The sequence below is a fragment of the Macrobrachium nipponense genome, chromosome 43, assembly GCF_015104395.2.
Source record: "Macrobrachium nipponense isolate FS-2020 chromosome 43, ASM1510439v2, whole genome shotgun sequence".
NCBI lineage: Eukaryota > Metazoa > Arthropoda > Malacostraca > Decapoda > Palaemonidae > Macrobrachium > Macrobrachium nipponense.
In genome coordinates this window covers 2,301,627-2,323,405 of record NC_061104.1, presented here as the reverse complement: position 1 = coordinate 2,323,405, position 21,779 = coordinate 2,301,627, and the positions used below count along the sequence as shown (strand labels likewise).

The 21,779-nt window shown below is 40.3% G+C and overlaps 2 protein-coding genes across 2 annotated transcripts in view; one reads left to right on the top strand and one right to left on the bottom strand.

Annotated features, from left to right (window-relative positions):
• The window catches only part of LOC135213975 (serine/threonine-protein phosphatase 2A activator-like), a 14,677-nt gene extending 895 nt beyond the window's left edge, over window positions 1-13,782 (top strand). Inside the window, exons 2-7 of the mRNA XM_064248051.1 lie at window positions 2,066-2,148; window positions 9,231-9,434; window positions 9,717-9,934; window positions 10,371-10,596; window positions 10,783-10,890; window positions 11,320-13,782. Of these exons, the coding sequence (XP_064104121.1) occupies window positions 2,066-2,148; window positions 9,231-9,434; window positions 9,717-9,934; window positions 10,371-10,596; window positions 10,783-10,890; window positions 11,320-11,802 (1,322 nt within the window). The 3' untranslated portion in view covers window positions 11,803-13,782. The remainder of the gene's footprint in view (window positions 1-2,065; window positions 2,149-9,230; window positions 9,435-9,716; window positions 9,935-10,370; window positions 10,597-10,782; window positions 10,891-11,319) is intronic.
• Window positions 13,783-18,535: 4,753 nt separating this feature from the next.
• LOC135213758 (uncharacterized) lies at window positions 18,536-21,391 on the bottom strand. Its single transcript, XM_064247884.1, has 2 exons — window positions 21,238-21,391; window positions 18,536-21,135 (listed from the first exon to the last, which is right to left on the bottom strand). The coding sequence occupies exons 1-2, from the start codon at window positions 21,389-21,391 to the stop codon at window positions 18,536-18,538; spliced, it is 2,754 nt and encodes a 917-aa protein (XP_064103954.1).
• Between the last annotated feature and the right edge of the window lie 388 nt (window positions 21,392-21,779).

The window sequence follows — 21,779 nt, the reverse complement described above, 5'->3', positions numbered from 1 at the left end:
AAGTGAAGCACCATACTGTCATCACCGAAGCACCAAAAAATTTTGACAGTAAATGAAAATATAAAAAATCATAATAGCCTAATACAGCGCCTCAGTGGCGTGGTTGGTTAGGTGTTTGTTTCTCACCTTGGTGGTCGCGGGTTCGATTCTTGGCCATTCCATTGAGGAGTGAGAGATGTGGATTTCTGGGGATAAAAGTTCACTCTTGACGTGGTTCGGAAGTCACGTAAAGCCGTTGGTCCCGTTGTTGAATAACCACTGGTTCCATGCAACATAAAAACACCATACAAAAAAAAAAATAGCCTAATACTTAAACATACTCAGATTTTGACTATACTATACATGAAAAATAGTACTAAACTAATCTGTGTACTTCATATCTTCTTTGAATCTCCTCTGAGCCCTGTAATAATACATCAGATTTCGCCGAAAAACCGATGTTTTCAGGTTTCAACGAGCTGAAAAAAGCAATAGACGTCCACTAAAGAGTCAAACTTCCTCAAAAAGTATATCCGTTAGGTCATGAACGATTGAATTGGCCCTGAAAAGAGCTCCGACGAGGAGATTCAAAGAAGACATGAAGTACACAGAAATTGTGCTCTGCTGTATTCATGGTAGTAAGGAAAACTACCAAAGTCGATCCTCTGGTAAACGGCCTAATCAATCGTAAGTAATCATAAAAATCAGGTCTATATTAACAGCATGTTTCCCATATTGGACGCACTACTGACTGCTGCTCTACCTTACTAGCTAAGCTTCAAATCTTCTTTGAATCTCCTCTTCGAAGCTCTTTTCAGGGCCGATTTGATCGTTCGTGACCTACGGATATACAATTTCTGGAAGTTTGACTCTTCGTAGACGTCAATTGCCATTTTCAACGTGTTAAAACCTGAAAACATCTGTTTTTCAGCGAAAACTAATGTATTATTTACACGGTTTACGGTGCTAGGTCGTCATTTTCTTGCTGTCACTGATATGCCTGAGGCGGTAAACAAGGGTTCGCACATGCGCAATTCACAGCCGTACCAATATCTATCGCAATCAGGGATACGGCTGCCGTACCAATATCCAGTTCGTTTTATAAAACCTCACCTGATCCTGTGCTAATCGTGTTTTGGATGCGAATTAAAGTAATATAACTTCATGTGGGCCGAAGCCACAAAAGCCATAGGCCTAGGCAAAGTTATTGTATGTTACGTTATATGATCTTGTTTTTTTTTTCTGTTAACTGTGTTTTATTTCCATGTATCGTCGCATCCACTGATCTGTGGTTTTTGCTCTTGAGACTCTCCTAGCCTATCAACCCTAAGGATTCTATTTGATTCAGTTTTCAGGATGAGTTTTTATTATGGCAAAATGATGAGTAGGGATGACATATCCGAGAACAACTCGTAACCTTTTTGCGAAAAATTGTTGCCTTTGCTATGCTGACTAGTATCATAAGGTTAATTTACGTAATGGATAGCATAAAACAGGATATACTAGGATGGTTGACCGTCAGTCCCTAGTGCAGATGACTACTCGTTTGTTTATTTTTTGCCTGAACTTCAGAGACACCAAGTGAAACTTTAGACTGAACTAATGGGTTGTGATGTCGGAATGCTAGTTCGATAAACCGATCATTCGATCTTGAAAGGAAATGAATGGATTAAATACACACATTCACCAAAAGAATGAAGACAATCTGGTCATTGAAGGCTGGTGAGGATGACGAAATTAAAGAAGAACCCTAATACAGAGTTTTCCTTTAAATATCTATGAGTGAATTGTACCAAAGGGCTCATCATTATAATGGGCAGTATTTTCCCAAACTCACCTGGAATGCACGTGAGGACAAACATCAATATTCGTGTGTGAAAGCTCCAACCTAACACCCTATGTTACGACGTGTGTTACTAGCAGCTCTCTGGGTGTAGAAGATGCTGTTAATGCCACATACTCAAATGTTTGTGGCTTAGGAATGAATATTATCTTTACTTCAATGAATGGTAATCATCACTGTTAATCTGTTCAAATAATATAAATCTTGCAACCATTTCTAATAATCTTTTTTTTATTTTTCTAGCAACACACAAATTTGAAGTACCAGCAAGAGCTGTTCTAAGCCCTGGTGACATCACAAAATGGGAAACATCAGAAGCTTATCAGGTACATATACTCAGTATTGTAAAGTCTGGGCTGAGAACATTAGTGTGGTATTGTATGGCACTGTATTATATTTATTGATATTTTAAGAAAATTAGACGGCTTTTGGTGTGCTGACATATTATATTCCTATTTTGTTCATGAAACTTACCTGTCAGATATATATATAGCTGTATTTTCCGAAGTCCGACAGAAATTAAAAAACTTACGACACACGTAGTGGGAGTCAGGTGGTTAGTACCCATTCCCGCCGCTGGGAGGCGGGTATCAGGAATCATTCCCATTTTTCTATTCATAATTTTTCTGTCGCCGGTGTTGTAAACACAGTTTTCAGCACCTCCGTCTTGAATTTAGGAAACTTGGCTACTATAAGTATCCCTTTTGAATTTTTGGTATCTTGACTTTTGGATCGGTGGCTAGGCACACGTTAATTGTGGATTTGATTGATTTTTGGCTTGATTTCTCTTTAAATAAGATGTCTGGTTCTAGTTCGGCTAGCGCCAGGTTTTGTACCAGGAGTGATTGTCGAGGTAGGCTACTGAAAGCATCAGTAGACCCTCATACTTGTGTAAGAGTTGCAGAGAGCATGATTGCATGTATGAAAAAAAGTCGCTGCAAAGAATGTGAGTGTCTTTCTGATTCTGGATGGAGAGCGTATGAGTCCTATCTGCGTAAGCTTGAACTGGGATAGGTTAAGGAGGTCTTCCTCCAGGAGCGTTTCAGGTAAACGGCAGGAAGCTCATGTTTATCCTACTAACCCTCCTTTAATCACTACTCCTAACCCTGTAGTGTTGCCTTCGGGCCCTGAAGCAGTGTCTGTAGAGGGTAATACCCTTACACTTATCTTAGAGTCGATTCGTAATTTAGAATCTAAAGTGCTCGCCTTAGAAGGCAAAAGTTGAAGGTGCAAAGTGCCAGTGACAGTGCTCCATTCATTGGTGGAGGTGCGTCAGATCGCCCCATTCGCCTCTAGGCCTAGACCGCTGCCGGACTCCCAGGTTTCAGGGAGAGAGGGCATGTCGAAAGCCGCAGGAGGGTTACGGGGAACGCCCACCGATCTGACGTGCCTTCGGCAGTATCTGTGGACGTTACAAAAAACTGCCAAAGAGCGTGCGCGTGCACGCCTCCTGAAAGAGTGTTTCTCTTCTTCAGAGGCTTCCTCCCCGCAAGCCAAGGGGGGGGAGCTCGCATTCTATTTTCACGCCCGCTGAAAAGGAGCGTTGGTGATCGTGACGCTTCACGTCCAGTTTTGGCTCTCGAGAGGCGATCTTCGCCTGAGAGTGTGTTCGCTGCTTTCCCGCCACAGAAGAAGCGTAAGGAGTCATCGGATGATGACTTTGTGGAGCGCCCCAGTCGCTCGAGCGCGTTCTACGGCAGTTTCTGGGAGAATAAGGAAGAAGGCGTCCCCCCTCGCCCCTCGCCTTCTCACAGGATCAGCCCGTCTCCTGACAAGGAATCCTCTCCTACTGAGAAGATCCTGCGCTCTTTGCAGCAACAGCTTGCTGATGCTCTTGCTAAGAAAGGGACGCAACCACGTCCCAGGAGAAAGGATGACCGTCTTCCTGTGAAGAGATCTAGAAGGTCTCCCTCCCTCTCTCGCTCGTCTATCTCTCCACTTTTTTCTTCGCCTTCTAGAGTTCGTGCGACTCCCCAGCGGCTCTTTTCTGGAGAACGTGAAGAGGATTTTGCTCGCTTCGCATGAAGCGGTATTACCCGCTCGTAAGCTGCGGTGCGAGAGCTTGATACTTGCGTGAACGCTTCGGTGCAAGTTCACGTTACCTGACCGGGCCCCGGTCGGAAGCCAAGCGAACGCCAGTGCATCTAAGAGTGCTCCAGCGGAAGCAGAGCGCGCACGAGATGTTAAGCGCGCCTTAGTTAATGTCATTCGCACGCCAGTGGACGCCAAGCGTGCTCCAGCGGACGCCAGCAGTCGCGCGAAGTGGACGCCAATCCCGCGCTTAGTTGCAGCCAGGCGTGCGCCAGTGGACGCCAGGTATGCGCCAGTGGACGCCAGGTGTGCGCCAGTGGACGCCAGGTGTGCGCCAGCGGACGGGGGGGGCGTCTGGCGTGGACGAAGATGTGGAGTTTCGTCGCCCCCCACCTGTTTGTGATGAGTCTTTGCAAGTTTGCTCCGTCTTAGAGATTCGACCGGAGCTCCTATTAATGAGTCAGCTTTACCTTCCACTTCACAGCAACGCGCCTCGTGGAAACTTAGACCAGATAGTCTTGGTCCAGCCTATTTGCCTCCAACTTCACCTGTGTCGGAAAGCAGAGGTTAGTGACGCTTCGGTTGAAGTGGATGACGAAGAAACCTTTGGCGGCAGTCTCTTCCGACTACCAGGTTTTGACCCGCCTTCTTCAATCAGAGTTTGGAGAGACGTTTCACCCGGAGGCTCCTCGCTCTCCTCTTCACAACTTTCTTCGTCCAAGATCAACAAGGTCTCGGCATTCGTCAGGATGAAGAAGTCCCTTTCAACTAAGAGGGCTCTTCGTAAGGTCCATGACTGGATGGAGAAAAGGAAGTCTCAGGGAAAGACTTCTTTTGCCCTGCCACCCCTTCGAGACTTAGTGGAAGGCTGGCATTTGGTACGAGACGGGAGAAGACGTAGGTATTAGACTTCCCTCGTCAGCCCAAGGAGACTTCGCCAGCATTGTTGGGGATGCCTCGAGAAGGTCTCACCTGTCCTCTTCGAAAGTTTCATGGTCAACTACGGAGATGGACTACCACCTTAAAGGCCTCTTTCGGACGTTAGAGGTCTTCAAACTTTCTAGATTGGTGTTTGGGAGTTCTGGATGCCAAGTCTAGGAGTTCCGACTCGATTAGTCTGGGGGAGCTGTCCAGCGTAATGTCGTGCATGGACAAGGCCGTCAGAGATGGTTCGGAGGAGCTTACAGCTCACTTTTGCACAGGGCTCTTGAAGAAGAGATCCCTGTTTTTGCAATTTTACAGCGAAATCTGTTTCTCCATCACAGAAAGCAGACTTGCTCTTCGCTCCTTTTTCGGATCATCTCTTCCCCCAGGCTATGGTAAAAGACATTGCGACCAGTTCCTACAGGAGAAGGCCACGCAAGATCTCCTCGCACAATCTTCAAGGAGACCTGTGGTTCCTTCGTCCTCGGGAGTTTCGATTATCAAGAAATCGAAGCCCTTTCGAGGTAGTTCTTCCTCGAGACCAGCCCCTCGAGGAAGAGGCACTTCCAGAGGCAGAGCCACGGCGCTGGCCAAGAACAAGAAGTGAAGCAGAAGTCCTTCAGTCACCGGTTGGAGCCAGGCTTCAGCTTTTTGCGCAAGCCTGGGAAGAGAGAGGTGCGGACAAATGGTCCGTGGACATCTTAAAGAAGGGTTACGGATCCCGTTCCTGAAACCACCCCCGCTGTCTACGACACCCAGGACATGTCTACTTCCTATCGGGGAGAAAAACAACAAGTGCTTTACGATCTGTTAGATCAGATGATCGTGAAACACGCCGTAGAACAGGTCTCCGACTTGAATTCCCCCGGATTTTACAACAGACTGTTCCTGGTGCCAAAGCAGTCGGGGGAATGGCGACCGGTACTCGATGTCAGCAAGCCTGAACCTCTTTGTCATCAAGCAGAGGTTCAAGATGGAGACACCTCAGTCAGTGATGGGAGCTTTGAGACCGGGGGATTGGATGGCTTCACTAGATCTCCAGGACGCGTAGTTTCCACGTCCCCATCCACCCCACCCAGTCCAGGAAATACCTGCGGTTTGTCCTGAAAGGAAAAGTGTTCCAATTCAGGGCTCTCTGCTTTGGACTCAGCACTGCTCCCATGGTATTCACCTACTGATGAAGAACATGCGAGGTGGCTTCATCTTTCCAATGTCAGGATCTCTCTCTACCTGGACGACTGGCTCGTACGAGGCTCCTCGAAAGACCGGTTGTCCTGTCAGGAGGACCTTCACACGACGTTGACGTTAACGAAGTCCCTGGGGCTTGGTGAACCTCGAAAAGTCACATCTGACCCCTTCTCAGTCTTTAGTCTATCTGGGGATTCAGATGGACTCAGTGGCTTTTCGGGCTTTTCCGTCCCAGGGGCGACAACTAGATTGCCTAAGCAAAGTGTCAACCTTTCTGGGGAAGGATTCATGCTCGGTGAGGGAATGGATGAGTCTGCCTGGGGACCATTTCCTCACTGGAGAAGTTTTGTTTCCCCTAGGGAGGTTGCACCTCAGACCTCTTCAATTCTTCCTTGCCGACAATTGGAAGCACCAAAACACTTTGGATTCGATTCTGGTGTTATCAGAAGAGGTAAAGGGACACCTAAGATGGTGGACCGACCCTTTGAAGCTCGCAGAGGGTCTTTCCCTCAAGCTTCAGAACCCCGACCTAGTGTGTTTCCGACGCGTCTTTCCACGGGGTGGGGAGCAACACTGGGGGGGGAGGAAGTGTCAGGCACCTGGAGAGGGGAACAGGTGTCCTGGCACATAAACCTCAAGGAGCTGGCAGCAGTTCATCTGGCGCCTCCAGTTCTTTCAGAACGAAGGTCTCCGGCAATGTGGTGCAGATCAACTCGGACAACACCACAGCCCTGGCATATCTCAAGAAACAGGTTGGGAGGAACCCACTCTCGATCCTGTTCTTCCTTGCAAAGGAGATCCTGTTATGGGGCGAAGGCACACGACGTCTCTATACTGACGAGATTCATATCAGGGGTAGAAAACGTCCGTGCAGATCTGCAGTCGACAAGGTCAACTTCTGCCAACGGAGTGGACTCTTCATCAGGAAATATGCCAGAGGTTGTGGAAGTTATGGGGATGTCCTCTCGTAGACATCTTCGCAACTTCCCAGGACAACGAGACTCCCGCTGTACTGCTCACCAGTTCTAGACCCAGGAGCAGTAGCAGTAGACGCCCTTCTTTGGGACTGGACGGGACTAGACGTATATGCCTTTCCCCCGTTCAAGGTCCTAGGGGAAGTGATAAGAAAATTCGCGGCATCAGAGGGAACGAGGATGACTCTCATCGCCCCCTTCTGGCCATGCGAGCCGAACTGGTTCACAGAGGTCATGGGTTTACCTTTCCTTATCTTTTAGACTTTCCGAGGACTCTGCCTCCAAGGATAGATCTACTCAAACAGCCCCACTTCGAGAGGTTTCACAAAAACCTCCCGCTCTGAGTCTGACTGCGTTCAGACTATCCAGAAGTTGGCCAGAGCGAGGGGTTTTTCAAGACAGTGGCGAAAGCAATCGCAACGGCAAGAAGACCTTCTTCTATTGCCGTATACCAATCCAAGTGGGCTGTTTTCCGGAGCTGGTGCAGGAAGAAAGACATTTCCTCCACCTCTACCTCTGTGAGCCAGATCGCAGACTTCTTCTCTACTTGAGAAATGAAGTTCGCTTAGCGGTGCCTACGATAAAAGGCTACAGAAGTGTGCTTTCTGTAGTCTTTAGGCATAGAGGACTGGACTTAGCCAACAACAGAGACCTTCATGATCTTCTTAAGTCTTTCGAGACTTCGAAGGTACCCCAACCAAGAGTCCCTTCTTGGAACTTAGACATTTGTTCTAAAGTTTTTGACGTCCACGTATTTTGAACCGCTCAACTTAGCTTCGCTTAGAAACCTGACAAGGAAGACACTTTTTCTAACTGCTCTTGGCGACGGCGAAGAGAGTTAGTGAGATCCAGGCTATAAGCAAGCATGTTGGGTTTTAAGAACTCTGATGCTGTTTGTTCTTAAGCCCTTTGTTCTTAGCATAAAGAACGAAAACCCGTCCAACCCCTTGGCCCAAGACATTGAAAATTCAAGGGTTTGACAGAGATCGTGGGTAATGAGCCAGAGAGAGTCCTGTGCCCTGTCAGGGCTCTCAAATTCTATCTAGACAGAACGAAGGACTGTAGAGGACCTTCGGGCAACTTGTGGTGCTCGGTTAAGAAGCCCGATCTTCCCATGTCAAAGAACGCGCTTTCTTTCTTCTTGAGAGACACCATTAAGGAAGCTCATTCCACATGTAGTGATAGTGACATGAAACTGTTAAAAGTGAATGCCCACGAGGTGAGGGCTATTTCGACCTCGATAGCCTTTCACACAGAATATGGCACTCAGTGACATTTTGAGTGCCACATATTGGCGGAGCAACTCGGTGTTCGCTTCACACTACCTGCGGGAGGTGAAAGCGACATACGAACATTGCTCGTCGCTTGGACCATACGTCGCTGCAGGACACTGTTTTGGGGGCAGGAGGTAGCACTCATCCTTTCCTTTAGTGGTTAGGTGAGCTTTTAATCGTGTGTGTTTTTGGTTGTGGGTTGACCGCCCGAGGCGGATCTCCCTTCTTTAGTCTAGTTTAGTGGTATACCTTTGGTAGACTAGGCCAGGTGGTTTTTTACTTCGTTGCCCTCATTGTATGGTCAATGGTCTAGTCACATCGTGGTCACGCCCCCGTTGACAGATCATCCTGAGTGCACCAGCTATATAGGTCTCTACCTCGCTGGCAACTCTAATAGCACAAGCAGACTACGCGGCAGTAACCACGAAGTCAGCTATGCTAACAGGTAAGGAATCAAGATATCAGTTATCTGCATATATATGTTTCCTAAAATCTTCTATTCTGTCTACTCCCACCACCAAAGGTGGGATTCAGCTATATATTAATCTGACAGGTAAGTTTCATGAACAAAATGATATTGTAATGATACAATTAAGTTTGTTCATACTTACCTGGCAGATATATATAATTAAGTACCCACCCACCTCCCCTCAGGAGACAGTGGAAATAAAAATTATGAATAGAAAATGGGAATGATTCCTGATACCCGCCTCCCAGCGGCGGGAATGGGTACTAACCACCTGACTCCCACTACGTGTGTCGTAAGTTTTTTAATTTCTGTCGGACTTCGGAAAATACAGCTATATATATATCTGCCAGTAAGTATGAACAAACTTAATTGTATCATTACAATATCATATTTGATTGCATTTTGTTACTACTGAAAATATTTGAATCTTGTATTATACTTGACATGTCATCATGTGATATTTTTATAACCTCTTTATCAGAAGTATTCTTAAATTGTATTTTCGTTATAGTTATTAATCTGGCTTCTGCCAATTTTATTCTTCACAGGATATAATGGGATTCTTAACATCAATGAACAATGCTGTTCGGGGCAAGAAGCTGAGTGCGCCATGTGATGTTACCCCTGTGATTAAAAACCTGTTGGAAATGTTAGACACACTTAGTCAGTGGATTGACGAGATACCACCCATAGACCAACCACAGCGCTTCGGCAACAAGGCATTTCGGGATTTTTATGCGAAGCTTAAAGAGGTAAAGCTTTTCCAGATACTATAAGCACAGTAATGAAATCTTGAAAGTTCTCTTCTTTCATTAGGAATTTATTTACAGTAAGCATTATTGTTTTTTTATAAGTCTTTGGTTAGAATGTCATACTCATTAGTATGTGATGGATACAGAACATTACATATGAAAAATTCATGTGATTCATTTATGGGATGCTGATTATTACAGCATTCAGATTAAGTAAGCTATGCATTTGTACAGAATGCAAACCCTTAGTTTTACCAATACAGCATCTTACATATTTTGCAGAATGGAGAGGAGCTCGTAAAGAAAATGTTGCCAGAAAAATACCACAGTGCTGTCCCAGAGGTTGCAGTGTACCTCGTGGAAAGTGTTGGAAATTCCACCCGCATAGATTACGGCACTGGTCATGAGCTGGCTTTTGTGATGTTCTTGACATGTATCTTCAAAATTGGTGCCTTAGTGCAGAGTGACTCTATTGCTACAGTGAACAAGGTGTTTAATAGGTATGCACTTTGATTGGTTTAACAGCCTTTCTTTAGTTGAAATAGTTTGGATTCGTTTGCTTTACTTTGTGGGACCTAGGTACTTTGTTGTTTATGGACCTTATTTTAATTGTGATTGTTGTTAGCTCATAGTTCTTTATGAAGGCATTGGTATATTTATTTATCAAAATTATAATTTGTAACTTTCAATCACAAGAAGTGTAGTGGGATATAAAATATAAAATGAACGTTGTTTATGAAGCACAAGTTTGCGATGAGGGTGTTTTCGCTCATTTCCCAAATTGCAAAATTTTTTTTAGTCATATTAGTGCTTCTAAAACTGCTTTAGTGAAAGAAATTTTTGTTAGTCATATTAGTTCTACTAAAACTGCTTTAATGTAAAAGAGGGTAATGAGGATATTGTTGTTGTGCATTAAATCCAGTCTTTCTATTCCAGGTATCTCGAACTGGCCCGAAAACTTCAGATAACTTACAAGATGGAACCGGCAGGTAGCCAGGGAGTCTGGAGCTTGGACGACTATCAGTTCATTCCTTTTATCTGGGGATCTTCACAGTTACATATGCACCCTAAAATTGCACCCGAGTTGTTCAGTAATGAGAAAGTTGTCGAGGAAAATGCCGACGAATATATGTTTTTGGGTTGCATCAAGTTTATTCTGTCTGTAAGTCCGTGGTTCTGGGGATGTAATATCCTTTTTTTATGTTATGTTTTCCTTTATAGGCCAAGCTAAATCTCCAGGGATGCCAGAGAGGAATAATAGTATGCATATTAATATGAATAATATTGTTGAGTCACCTCCAATAGGTTGTCTGCAAAACTAGATGCTAATAAGGCATTTTTCTTCTAGGTTAAAACTGGTCCATTTGCGGAACACTCAAATCAGCTTTGGAACATAAGTGGTGTCCAGTCATGGGGTAAAATCAATCAAGGTCTGTTCAAGATGTATAAAGCAGAGGTATGTATTTCTTTTGCCTTTAGAATTCTTTTCATAGAGAAGCATTTTATGGCTTAACCTTTCATTTCTGTGGCATTAATCTCCGCTCTCCACCAGCTATTTGGTAAAGGGATTGAATTTAATCTTTGTATATACTATTGAGTAGTACTTTTATGATACAAAGCAGGCAGCATTAATGAAATTTTTGTTTTTATTCATGAAAAGTGGACTAGTAATTTTAAAGATCTTGTAACTGTCTCAGTGTTGTTATCATATCTTCTCATGTATAATGAAGCTCTTAGGTATTACATAAGCTACAGTTGTAACATTACCTAGCATGTATGATTACTAAACAGTTTATCATTATATTCCGAAAGGAATTTCATAAGAAATCATCCTTGCAATGTTATGTATAAGCATCCGTTACAAAAATTTCAAATATGTTTTCAGATCCTAGCAAAATTTCCTGTCATCCAGCATGTTTTGTTCGGCACAATACTGTCGATTACCCCAGCTTCAGAAATCAAGTATCAAGCATCAGGATCTGAGCTGCCAGGCATGAGGAGACCAATGGGGTCCTTCCCACCGCCCGGCTCTGCTCCAATGGGAGACACCCGTTTCCCTGCACCCGGCTCTGCCCCAATGGGAGACACCCGTTTCCCTGCGCCCGGTGCCATGCCCATGGCTGGAGGCCGTTTTCCCGCACCAGGATCCATGCCCTTGGCTGAAGGACGCTTCCCTGCACCTGTGATTCAAGGGAAATTCCCCAACAAAAGTGACATTCCTGCCGATATTCCCAGCTTATCGTCAAAGGCTGCAAGTGAAATAAATGTTAATAGCTCAGGTTCGTGTAATGAGAAATTAGGACCCAATGGTTCATCAGAATCAGTACCAAGTCCAATGTCCCCTACCGAGTTAACTAATAAAACCTAGAAATGACATATCTATCTGTGATGAAAAGTTTTACGTATTAGGTAATTTCATTGTACCTACCATCTGCATCTGTGTGCATCATCATTAATCATACTCTGCACATATTAAACGTCCTCCTCCCTTTCGGTTTCTTCAATTCCGTATCCTGTAGGGTGATTGTTCTTTAGGTTTGTCTGTTTTGAATCATATTTCCCTTCCTTCTTGAGCTTTATGTGTGTAGTCTGTTGTGTGACCTACGTGTTATTTACTATCATTTTCAATTGATGATGTTTCCATATCAGTGAATTTCTTGTGAATGAGTCATTTTTATAATCTGCATCATAGGGATTGCAAATTATTTTATGCATGTTCTTCTTTAATAGAAGGCATATGGGGGAATGGGAGGGAGGATGTTGCAAGCAATATCTCGCCTCTTGGTGTGTGGTTTATAATTTTTTTAGTTGAAGATTCATTTGTTATATTTATTTTATGATTTTTTGGTGGAGTTTATCTAGCATATCGTTTATCCAGATTCTTGGACCTTTGAGTGACATAGGTAATTGAGAAAACAAGGAGGAATCATGTGTGAAAATAATGGATATATTTTAATTATAATATTGTAGTAGGTACATAGTGAAGAATTCTTGTTGATGTAGAAGGGAATGACTTGAACAGAATTATTTTATAAGTTTGAATCATGAGCGAGTTGCTAATTGAACTAACTCTTATTTGTTATAGTTTTGTTCAGTCAGACTTTCCTTTCTGTGACATGTTATAAGTACAGGGGTTTATATCAGACCTGAAGAACTATATTAAGCCATTTAATGCTTGTGGATGGTAAGATGCACGTACGTAATTGTCTAGCTGGTACGCTTTGTCAAAGTAATTTTAGGAAAATATGGAGGATATTCCAGTGCCCAAACTCACAAGATGTAGTGTGCCACTAAAAGTATGGGCACTTACTAACATTCTTAGTACGTAGTGATATAAATGCTTTTGAAGGAGGATTTCAAGCATAAAACTCTCCATATTAAAATAGGAGCTTGGCAAGATACTGTAATACATTTTTACAGCCCTTCAGTAAGTATGTTTCAGGCTTATGACTATTTAAGCAGTGCTAAGTCACAATTCACATTTGAAAAATTTCTATGCGCTGCACCAATATGTGGGTGGTATAGCCCAATGGTAGCCAGTTATGGTTTGCATTTGCCAGGAAGATTGCTTAGAAAGGAGTTGGTTGCCTTAATGCACTTCACTCTAAGAGATGTCCCTTTGTACTGTTCGCTTGTATGGGACTGACTTTTGATTACTGGAAGGAGCTCAGCAAAGAACCATCAGTTCTGTCTACAGTGTGCCATACAAGGCACATGATAGAGCCACCCCTTTTCAAGAAAAAGGCTGATCGACTATCTGTTTAGCATTGAGGGAAAATTTTGAGAAAGTAATGGTTATACGTTTATGCTTGCTGGCTATTGTCTTCATGAGGTGCCATTATAAAATATAAGGGTATGCACTGAACAATCATTTGCCTAGTAATGAGTGGTAAGGACTTTTTATTTTGTAAAGCACTATATGCTTGTCTGTTTCAGTTTATTACCGTAGTTACTTTTTGTAGTCAGGACATGAGTATACGTAGGCTACAGTTTGCTTAATCACAGTGCTGTATTAGTTCAGCAGTATCATTTGCACTTCATAGGTAATCTTTCATCTTGGTTGTTGGTTTTATGTACTGTGATTAAAAGTGCCAGGCCTTATGGCCCAAGTTTCGTACTTTCATGCGACAGCATTGATTTATCGATGTGGTTCCACTGAATCATTTTTTAAATTCGTAATTCATTGATTTGGAAACATAATTTGTATTAATAGTTGTAAACTTGGAACCTTGAAAACAGTCCTTATCAATTTTTGTCACTCAACTAATGAAACTCTTTAATTCATCAGGATTAATTTTAGGTTAATGGAGCTTTTAATGTCACAAGAAATAAAGATATATTAATGCACCTGTACTACTTCATTAACCTTTTGGTTTTTAGATGTGAGATATGCCATAAAAAAGTTGTCCAGTATCTTAAAGGTTCTTTTATGAAATGACTGAGAGTTAAACTGAGTTATGGGTGTTCACATGGGCCCAAGGATATGCTCAGGGACTTTTAAAAACATTGCCTGTCAAAAGGTCTGTATACAGACTGTAATGAAATCTCTGTAGATCTTAGAAAAGAGAAATTTAAGGCTGTGTTATGCTGTGTGACCGCAAGAGCTGCCTTAAAATGAAAGTCTTTTCAGATTACTGCACTGGGAAATGTAACAGTATGGTTTGTTTGTTTTGTATGGTGTTTTTACGTTTCATGGAACCAGCGGTTATTCAGAACGGGACCAACGGCTTTACGTTACTTCCGAACCACGTCGAGAGTGAACTTCTATCACCAGAAATACACATCTCTCACTCCTCAATGGAATGGCCGAGAATCGAACCCGCGACCAATGTGGTGAGAAGCAAACACCAAACCAACCACGCCACTGAGGCGCTCAGTATGGTTTGGCAAAAGGTTGACCAAGTTTTTAAGGTCAAACTCCTCCAAAAGACTTGAAGGAGGCTGCAGCCAAATTTTCAGATCGTAAGCATAAAAAGACATTCTGTGTACAAGAAACCCTATACTGTTAAAAAATGATGGTGGATGTGATTATTTATGAGGTGATAATATAAACATATCTAAAATACCGGCCACTACATTGATACTGACTTCAGAACTACCTGCCATTGTTCTATTTATGAACCAAACATACAATTTTAGAATTGAATAAATTGTCCTCACTGGAAATAACTGCAGCTGATGGAAGAAATTCTGGTGGACTACCCCAAATATTTCAATTGGAGAGAGAGAACTCAATATAGGTGATATTCCGTTAGAAAAGAGGAATAATGATAACTAACGGTAATCTTAAGGACAAATGGAATACTTTAATGAAATTCAGGATTAAATTGCAGTTCATGAATTATCCAATTTTTTTTTAAATTTTCTATTCATCTTAGGATTATCATTATATTATTTTCAATGTGTTAACTTTCTAATAAAAAGATTTTTTTGGTGACTATTTCTTAAACTCACTACCTGATTATTGTTGATACCTCCCAAAAATATAAAAATAACAATATTATAATATAATAGTAATAAAAGTTATACTATTGGGTGTCAGTTGTACAAAATTATATAAATACTATTAAGTACTTTATCCTTACCAAATAGGCCTACTATCCAGTATATGGGGGAAATAATCACAATTGCTTACAGTGTGCCTCTCCCACCTAAATGTAGTTAGTACTTACGGTTCCTTACAGCATACCTTGTGCCTTCCAGGTGTAATGCTTTCTGTCTTTTTGCCGTCTTACTACTTAGCTGTCCTCATTATATGTTCATCTCCCAAACCTGCAATAAAAATAAAAATGATAATGATAGTAATAATAACTGAACACCATACAGTAATGAGAATCAATATACGATGGATATAAAAATTATTCAAAATAATGGACATTTAATATAAAAAACCCAACGATATCTTGAGCAGTGAACATCTTTACACCTCCTATATGGATGAAATGTCATGAGGAAAAGACATCAATTCGTCTCGGAATTCCCAATATTTTTCCTCGTGCATATTTCATGACCTCAATGTGATCCAGGTGTTAGACGTATATCTCTTAAGAATAGAATTTTAAATGAGTTGTGTGTGTGTTTTGTGAATGTGTTTGTGTTGTGTGCATGAGCATGTGTGTATAAGTGTCCAAAGATTTTTCATAGTGTATACATATGCTTATGTCTCATTCGTACAGATTTGTCTGTGCATGTGTATGTTCACAGACCCAAATCTCCAGCATACATTTTCAGTGTTTTTGAGTGTGTTTAGACCTACATGCCTCCTGAAAATATTTTTAAGTGTGCATTTTTGTGTGTGCGTAGGTTCATGTCTCCTACAAACATTTTTCATTCTGTTTTTGAGTGTTTAGGCCTATATGTCTCCTGAAAACATTTTTCACTGTGTGCATTTTTGTGTGTGTACATAGACCTATGTCTCCTACAAACATTTTTCATTCTGTTATTGAGTGTGTTTAGGCCTATAGGTCTCCTGTAAAAAAATGTTCAGTGTGTGTAAAGCCCCTTCCACACGAGGGGCAAAGACACGACGGGCACTCTGATTTGCCGGTAATTCTCTCGCTTTTCAAGTGTTACCAGACCAAACAATCCAAGGGAGGCAGTAGTTACAGGCAGGCAAGCCTTTGACTTGGACCACACTCGTGATCGCCATCCACTCACAAAATTGGTAACAGTGTCTGCCCGCCGTGCATTTGCCCTTCGTGTGTGTGTATATAGGGCAACGTCTCCTAACATATTTTTTTCAGAGAGAGAGAGAGAGAGAGAGAGAGAGAGAGAGAGAGAGAGAGAGAGAGAGAGCCTTACATAAGCATTTTCAGTGCGTGTGTCCGTTTTTATGTGTATGTAACCTATGTATCATACAAAAACTTTCAGTATGTGAATGTGTGCACATGACGTCTCCTGCGACCAGATTTTTCAGTGCATGTGTTTACAAAAACAGGAGGAGGCAGAAAGAGAACAAATTAATCTTTTCCGTTGACTGAATAACTCAGCAATACCAAACCACGTAGTAATGTTGGTGTCGAGTTATGGTTTTTATATATTTAATATTCCATGAACTCTGGTTCTTTTAAAAATATATATGATTGTTCATTTTTAAGTTTCCTTGTTTAATTTTTAATATAAAGGTATAACATGAAAAATTCTATCAACTTAAAATATATTTACAAACTGAAACATACAAAATTAACAAACTTCATGTATAACACCAGGAACTTCTATAATAATATAAAGGTCTATTGAAGATCTTGCGAGTATAATCAGGATCAGGAAAAGTACTGCACGTGATTACAATCTGACGAAGAATCATGAGTCCCTAAAGATGAAATAAGATCCAAGGACCAAGAGTCTAGGGTCTAGGACCAAGAATGAAGACGACTGACCAAGGTCTAAGGAGTTGGTTACGGGTGGCTAGGTGTCAGGTAGTGATCAGAGAAATGTCGGGGACTCTCCATGTTAAGAAAACAAAAACAAACAAGGACAACCAAATAGACAAAGAAATAACTTCTTTAGTCCATGGAGTGAAAAGATATACAAGAGATGGCAGCACAACATTCCTCGACAAAAACAAGGACAACCAAATAAAGAAATAACTTCTTTAGTCCATGGAGTGAAAATATATACAAGAGATGGCAGCACAGCATTCCTCGACAAACCCCCCTACTAAGTTTGAACGACAGGCTTAAAAAAAACTATATGCATCTACTGATCATATCTGCACACACATTATCAGACCCTCTTATGTACTCAATAAAGAAAGAATATGGTTGCAAACTTAATGCCCAACGCATAAGGCGGTCATTCTTATTTTTCATACTACTAAGATACTTAAGAGGTGCATGATCAGTTTGAAGAACAAATTCTTTACCATACAAAAATTCTTTAAATCTTTCTATTCCCCAAACAATTGCAAAAAGTTCTTTCTCAATAGTCGAGTAATTTAATTCAGATTTGTTTAATTTCCTACCTGCATAGCAAACTGGTTTAAATATACCATCATGATCCTGCAATATAACAGCACCCAAACCATGATACGACGCATCTGTTCGCAACTAAAACTTCTTTTTTTTCATCAGGCAACATCAAGATAGGAGATTTTAAAAGATAAGCTTTAAGATCATTGAAACATTTAAGTTGATTATCAGACCAATTTAATTGATTACTAAAGTTTTTCTTCAATAAATCATTAATCGGGGCAGACAAAATAGAAAAGTTTGGAATAAATCTATTGTAATACCCTAATGTTCCCATAAATGAACGTAAGTCCTTCTTTGTTGTTGGAACAGGCATATTAACAATATCATCTACTCTGGATTTAATAGGCGATAAACAGTTATTTCCTAGTTTATACCCAAGATACTTTATTTCACTGAATGCGAAGAAACATTTATCAGGACCAGCTGTTAGGCCATGGCCACGAAGTCTTGAAAGAACTAACTTAATATGATTAAGATGATCACTCCAGGATTTACTGAAAATAACAATGTTATCAAAATAACAAGATACATTTGATAACCCTGACAATACTTGTCTCATCAATCTTACGAATGTTGCACACGCGGTTTTAAGACCAAATGGCATCACTTTAAATTCCATTAACCCATACTTAGTAGAAAAAGCTGTATATTTCATAGCTCTAGGATCTAATGGAACCTGCCAGTACCCCTTACACAGGTCTAATTCAGTAAAATATTTAGCGCCATTCATTTTATGTAAATCGTCATTTATACTAGGCATCGGTTCTGCATCAAATTCTGAATATTTATTAAGAGTTCTAAAATCAACACATAAACGTGTACTTCCAATAGGTTTTCGTACAATAACAACAGGTGAACAATAATCAAAAGTTGAAGGTTGAATAATATCCATAGCTATCATTCTGTCTACCTCCTTATTGAATTCATCAAGCAAACTTGAAGGAATTGGGTAATTCTTAGCTCTGATTGGTGCATCACTTTGCAATTTTACATTATGAGAAATAGTCTTAGTACGACCAGGTGTATCACTCATGACGTCTGTAAATGACTTCAATAAACATTCAAGATCATTAATTTTATCAGATGACAAAGATTCACAAAAATTATAATTACCAGAGTTTTCATCTCTTATGGCAATTCACAACAATTATCGTCAGTAACGGCAATAACAGGCTGTACTTCAGCTTGAAGAGCTGAAAACAAATTTGATGAATTTACAAGATCATTTACTTCTTGTTGAATTACACTAATCTTAGTTCTTCTATGATAAGTTTTAAGCATATTTGCATGATATAACTTTAATCTATTTCCTACTTTGACATAGTAATCAACACCATTAGAATGAACATCAGTGATTACATATGGACCTTTCCATTGCATAAGGAATTTATTTGAACTATTTGGAAGCATAACCAAAACTTCATCATTAACCTTGAATTTACGAGAGGAGGTTCTCTTATCAAAATACTCTTTATATTTCTTGGCACTAACCTTGGCATTATTTACTGCAACTTCAGCCATGCTCTGCAATTTATCTCTAAGGTTAATTATGTACTGATAACTAGTAGTTAATTCTCCATCAATACTGTTATTAGATACCAATTCATGCAAAATAGATAATGGACCTCTTACATTTCGACCGTACAGCAATTCAAAAGGACTGAACTTTAAACTATCATTTGGAATTTCACGATATGCAAATAAGGCAACATTAATATATTCATCCCATTCATTCGGGTTATCAATACAAATTTTCTTTAGCATATTTTTCAAAGTTCCATTCATACGTTCAACCATTCCGTTACAAGATGCATGATAAGGACTTGTGTAAATGGCTTTGATACATAATAATTTATTAATTTCAGACATGAGATCAGACTTGAATTGAGTGCCACGATCACTAAGGATTTCTTTGGGTATACCAACTCTACAAAATATCTCCATTAATGCCTCAGCTACAGAAACTGTATCAATATTGGGTAAAGCAACTGCTTCGGGATATCGAGTAGCCATATCTATCACCGTAAGAATATACTTATGACCTTTCTTAGTAGAAGAAGTGATAGGACCAATTAGATCAATAGCAATACGTGAAAAAGGATCATTTACAATGGGCATTGGCACTAAAGGTACTTTCTTTGGTTTACTGCTGAACTTTTGACACGAATGACAAGATTTACAGAATCTATGTATATCTAAGCTTGCCCTCGGCCAATAGAATTTCTGCATGATCTTATCTATAGTCTTACGAGATGAAAAGTGTCCCGCCAATAAAGATTCATGTGCTAACTTCATGATTATATTACGGTACTGAACTGGCACAACTAACTGTAATTTTCCCACATCTTCAGGTTTACTACTTTCAATGCACTTACGATATATTAAATCTCCAATATTTACGTACTTTACTGTCCGACATTTTAAGGTTACACTTTCTTCGTTATCAAGCAACTTACGAATACTAGCAAGTGAAGGACATTCATTTTGATACTTCCTAAATTCATCAGAATTAAGACCATATTCCTTTTCCAAAGATTCAAGGTTACTAGACATAGGACGTTCCTTTACTTGACTCTTAGCTTTTGCTCTCGTTACAACATTAACGTTAACGTTACGATCAGAAGCAAACTCATCACCGTGAATTAAACTTAAACCTGCATCAACATTATGTTTAAGTCCAGGTATAAGACCAATAATGACATCTGCGCAACGTATGGGGGCAACAATAGCTTTAACTTTACCAGAAAAGAATTTAGACTCAACAATTGTATGCACTGTATTTAGGTACAAAGGTCTACCAAGATAGTCATAAACTTTCACTTTTCTGCCACGAGGGTAATTTAAAGGTACTAATGTATCTCTAACGACCACTGTACTGCACCCAGTTTCAAAAACTATCTCAACTGACTGATCAAACATCTTTCCATCGGTATCAGTTACACAATTATGCAATTTTTCTTCATGGCCAAGTACTACACCTATTTTAGGCACTACTTTATCAGATTTCTTATTTAATTTGTACACAGAGCAATTAGGACGAATATGACCAACTTCACCACAATGATGACATTTAACATTAGAATCAGATGTAGTTACCGAATTCGAAACTTTAGGAGAATTTGAAATTTTATCAGCAAGAGGTTTAGCATGAGGTTTAGAGTGAATTTTATCATTACTCTTACGGCATTTCTTCATACCATGAGTAACTAGATATCTATCTGCACTCTCAGCAAGTTGACACGAATTCTGAAATGACTGTTCTAGCAAAAATGAACGAAGATCATGAGAACAACTAGATAACATTTGATCAAAAATCATAAAATCTCTAACAGATTCATAATTTTTCTCTACATTTGCTAGTTCCCACCACTTATCAAAATATTGTCCCAATTTACAATTGAACTGTACAAAACTTTCGTCAGTATCAATAATAGAATCTCTAAACTTCCTTCGATATACATTAGAATTAATGTGAAAAGCTTTAAGCAGAGCTTTCTTAGGTGCAACAAAATTATTGACAATATCGCTGGACAAGCTACAATAAACTTTCAAAGCTCTACCACGCAATAGAGTTCCCAATAACATTGAATAATTTTCTTCTTTCCATTTGTAAAATTTCGCTAATCTCTCAAAGCGATCTATGTACAAGTCTATTTCGTCTACGGTCTCGTCAAATGGTGGAATTTTAGGCAAAGAAGACCTTAAGGGATCAACAATGGGATTATGATCTGGAGTGTAATCAGGACTAGATTTCAATTTAAGTACCTCTAAATCATGTTTTCTCTCTCTCTCTCTCCTCGTCTACTCTCTCTCTAGTTTCTCTAACTCACGCTTTGCGACTCTTTCTTCTCTTTCTTCGTCTGCTTTCTTTCGGACCTCGTCATATTCTATCTGAAGCTTTAACTGTTTCTGTACAAATTCATCAATTTGAGTACCAGTAAGGCCTTGTTTAATTACACTGTCAATTAACGGTATAACATCCATAATGAAAATTAAAAATCATTACACGATAACTAAACGGACAAAATACATCCAAGTAACATTCACTTGAAAACAAGTGAACGGCGATTAGAAAATTACACTACCTAATGAATGCGAAGTTAAACTTTGACCCACGCATAAATTATTTAATAGACTGCTAAGAACAAGTCATTTAAAGCAAGCCCATTATAACAATAACGCAGTTACATTGTTAGCAAACACTGAATCACAAAACTAATTCATAATGTATTGCTGTAAACAACTCGCGCAAACTTTATATAAGTTTAAGAATGCACACAAAAATTAAGCATTTAATCAGATACTCAACCTCTAATTAACGCTCTATACAAAAACGCATTGCAAAACTTAAAAATTTTTAAGTCAGCAACAG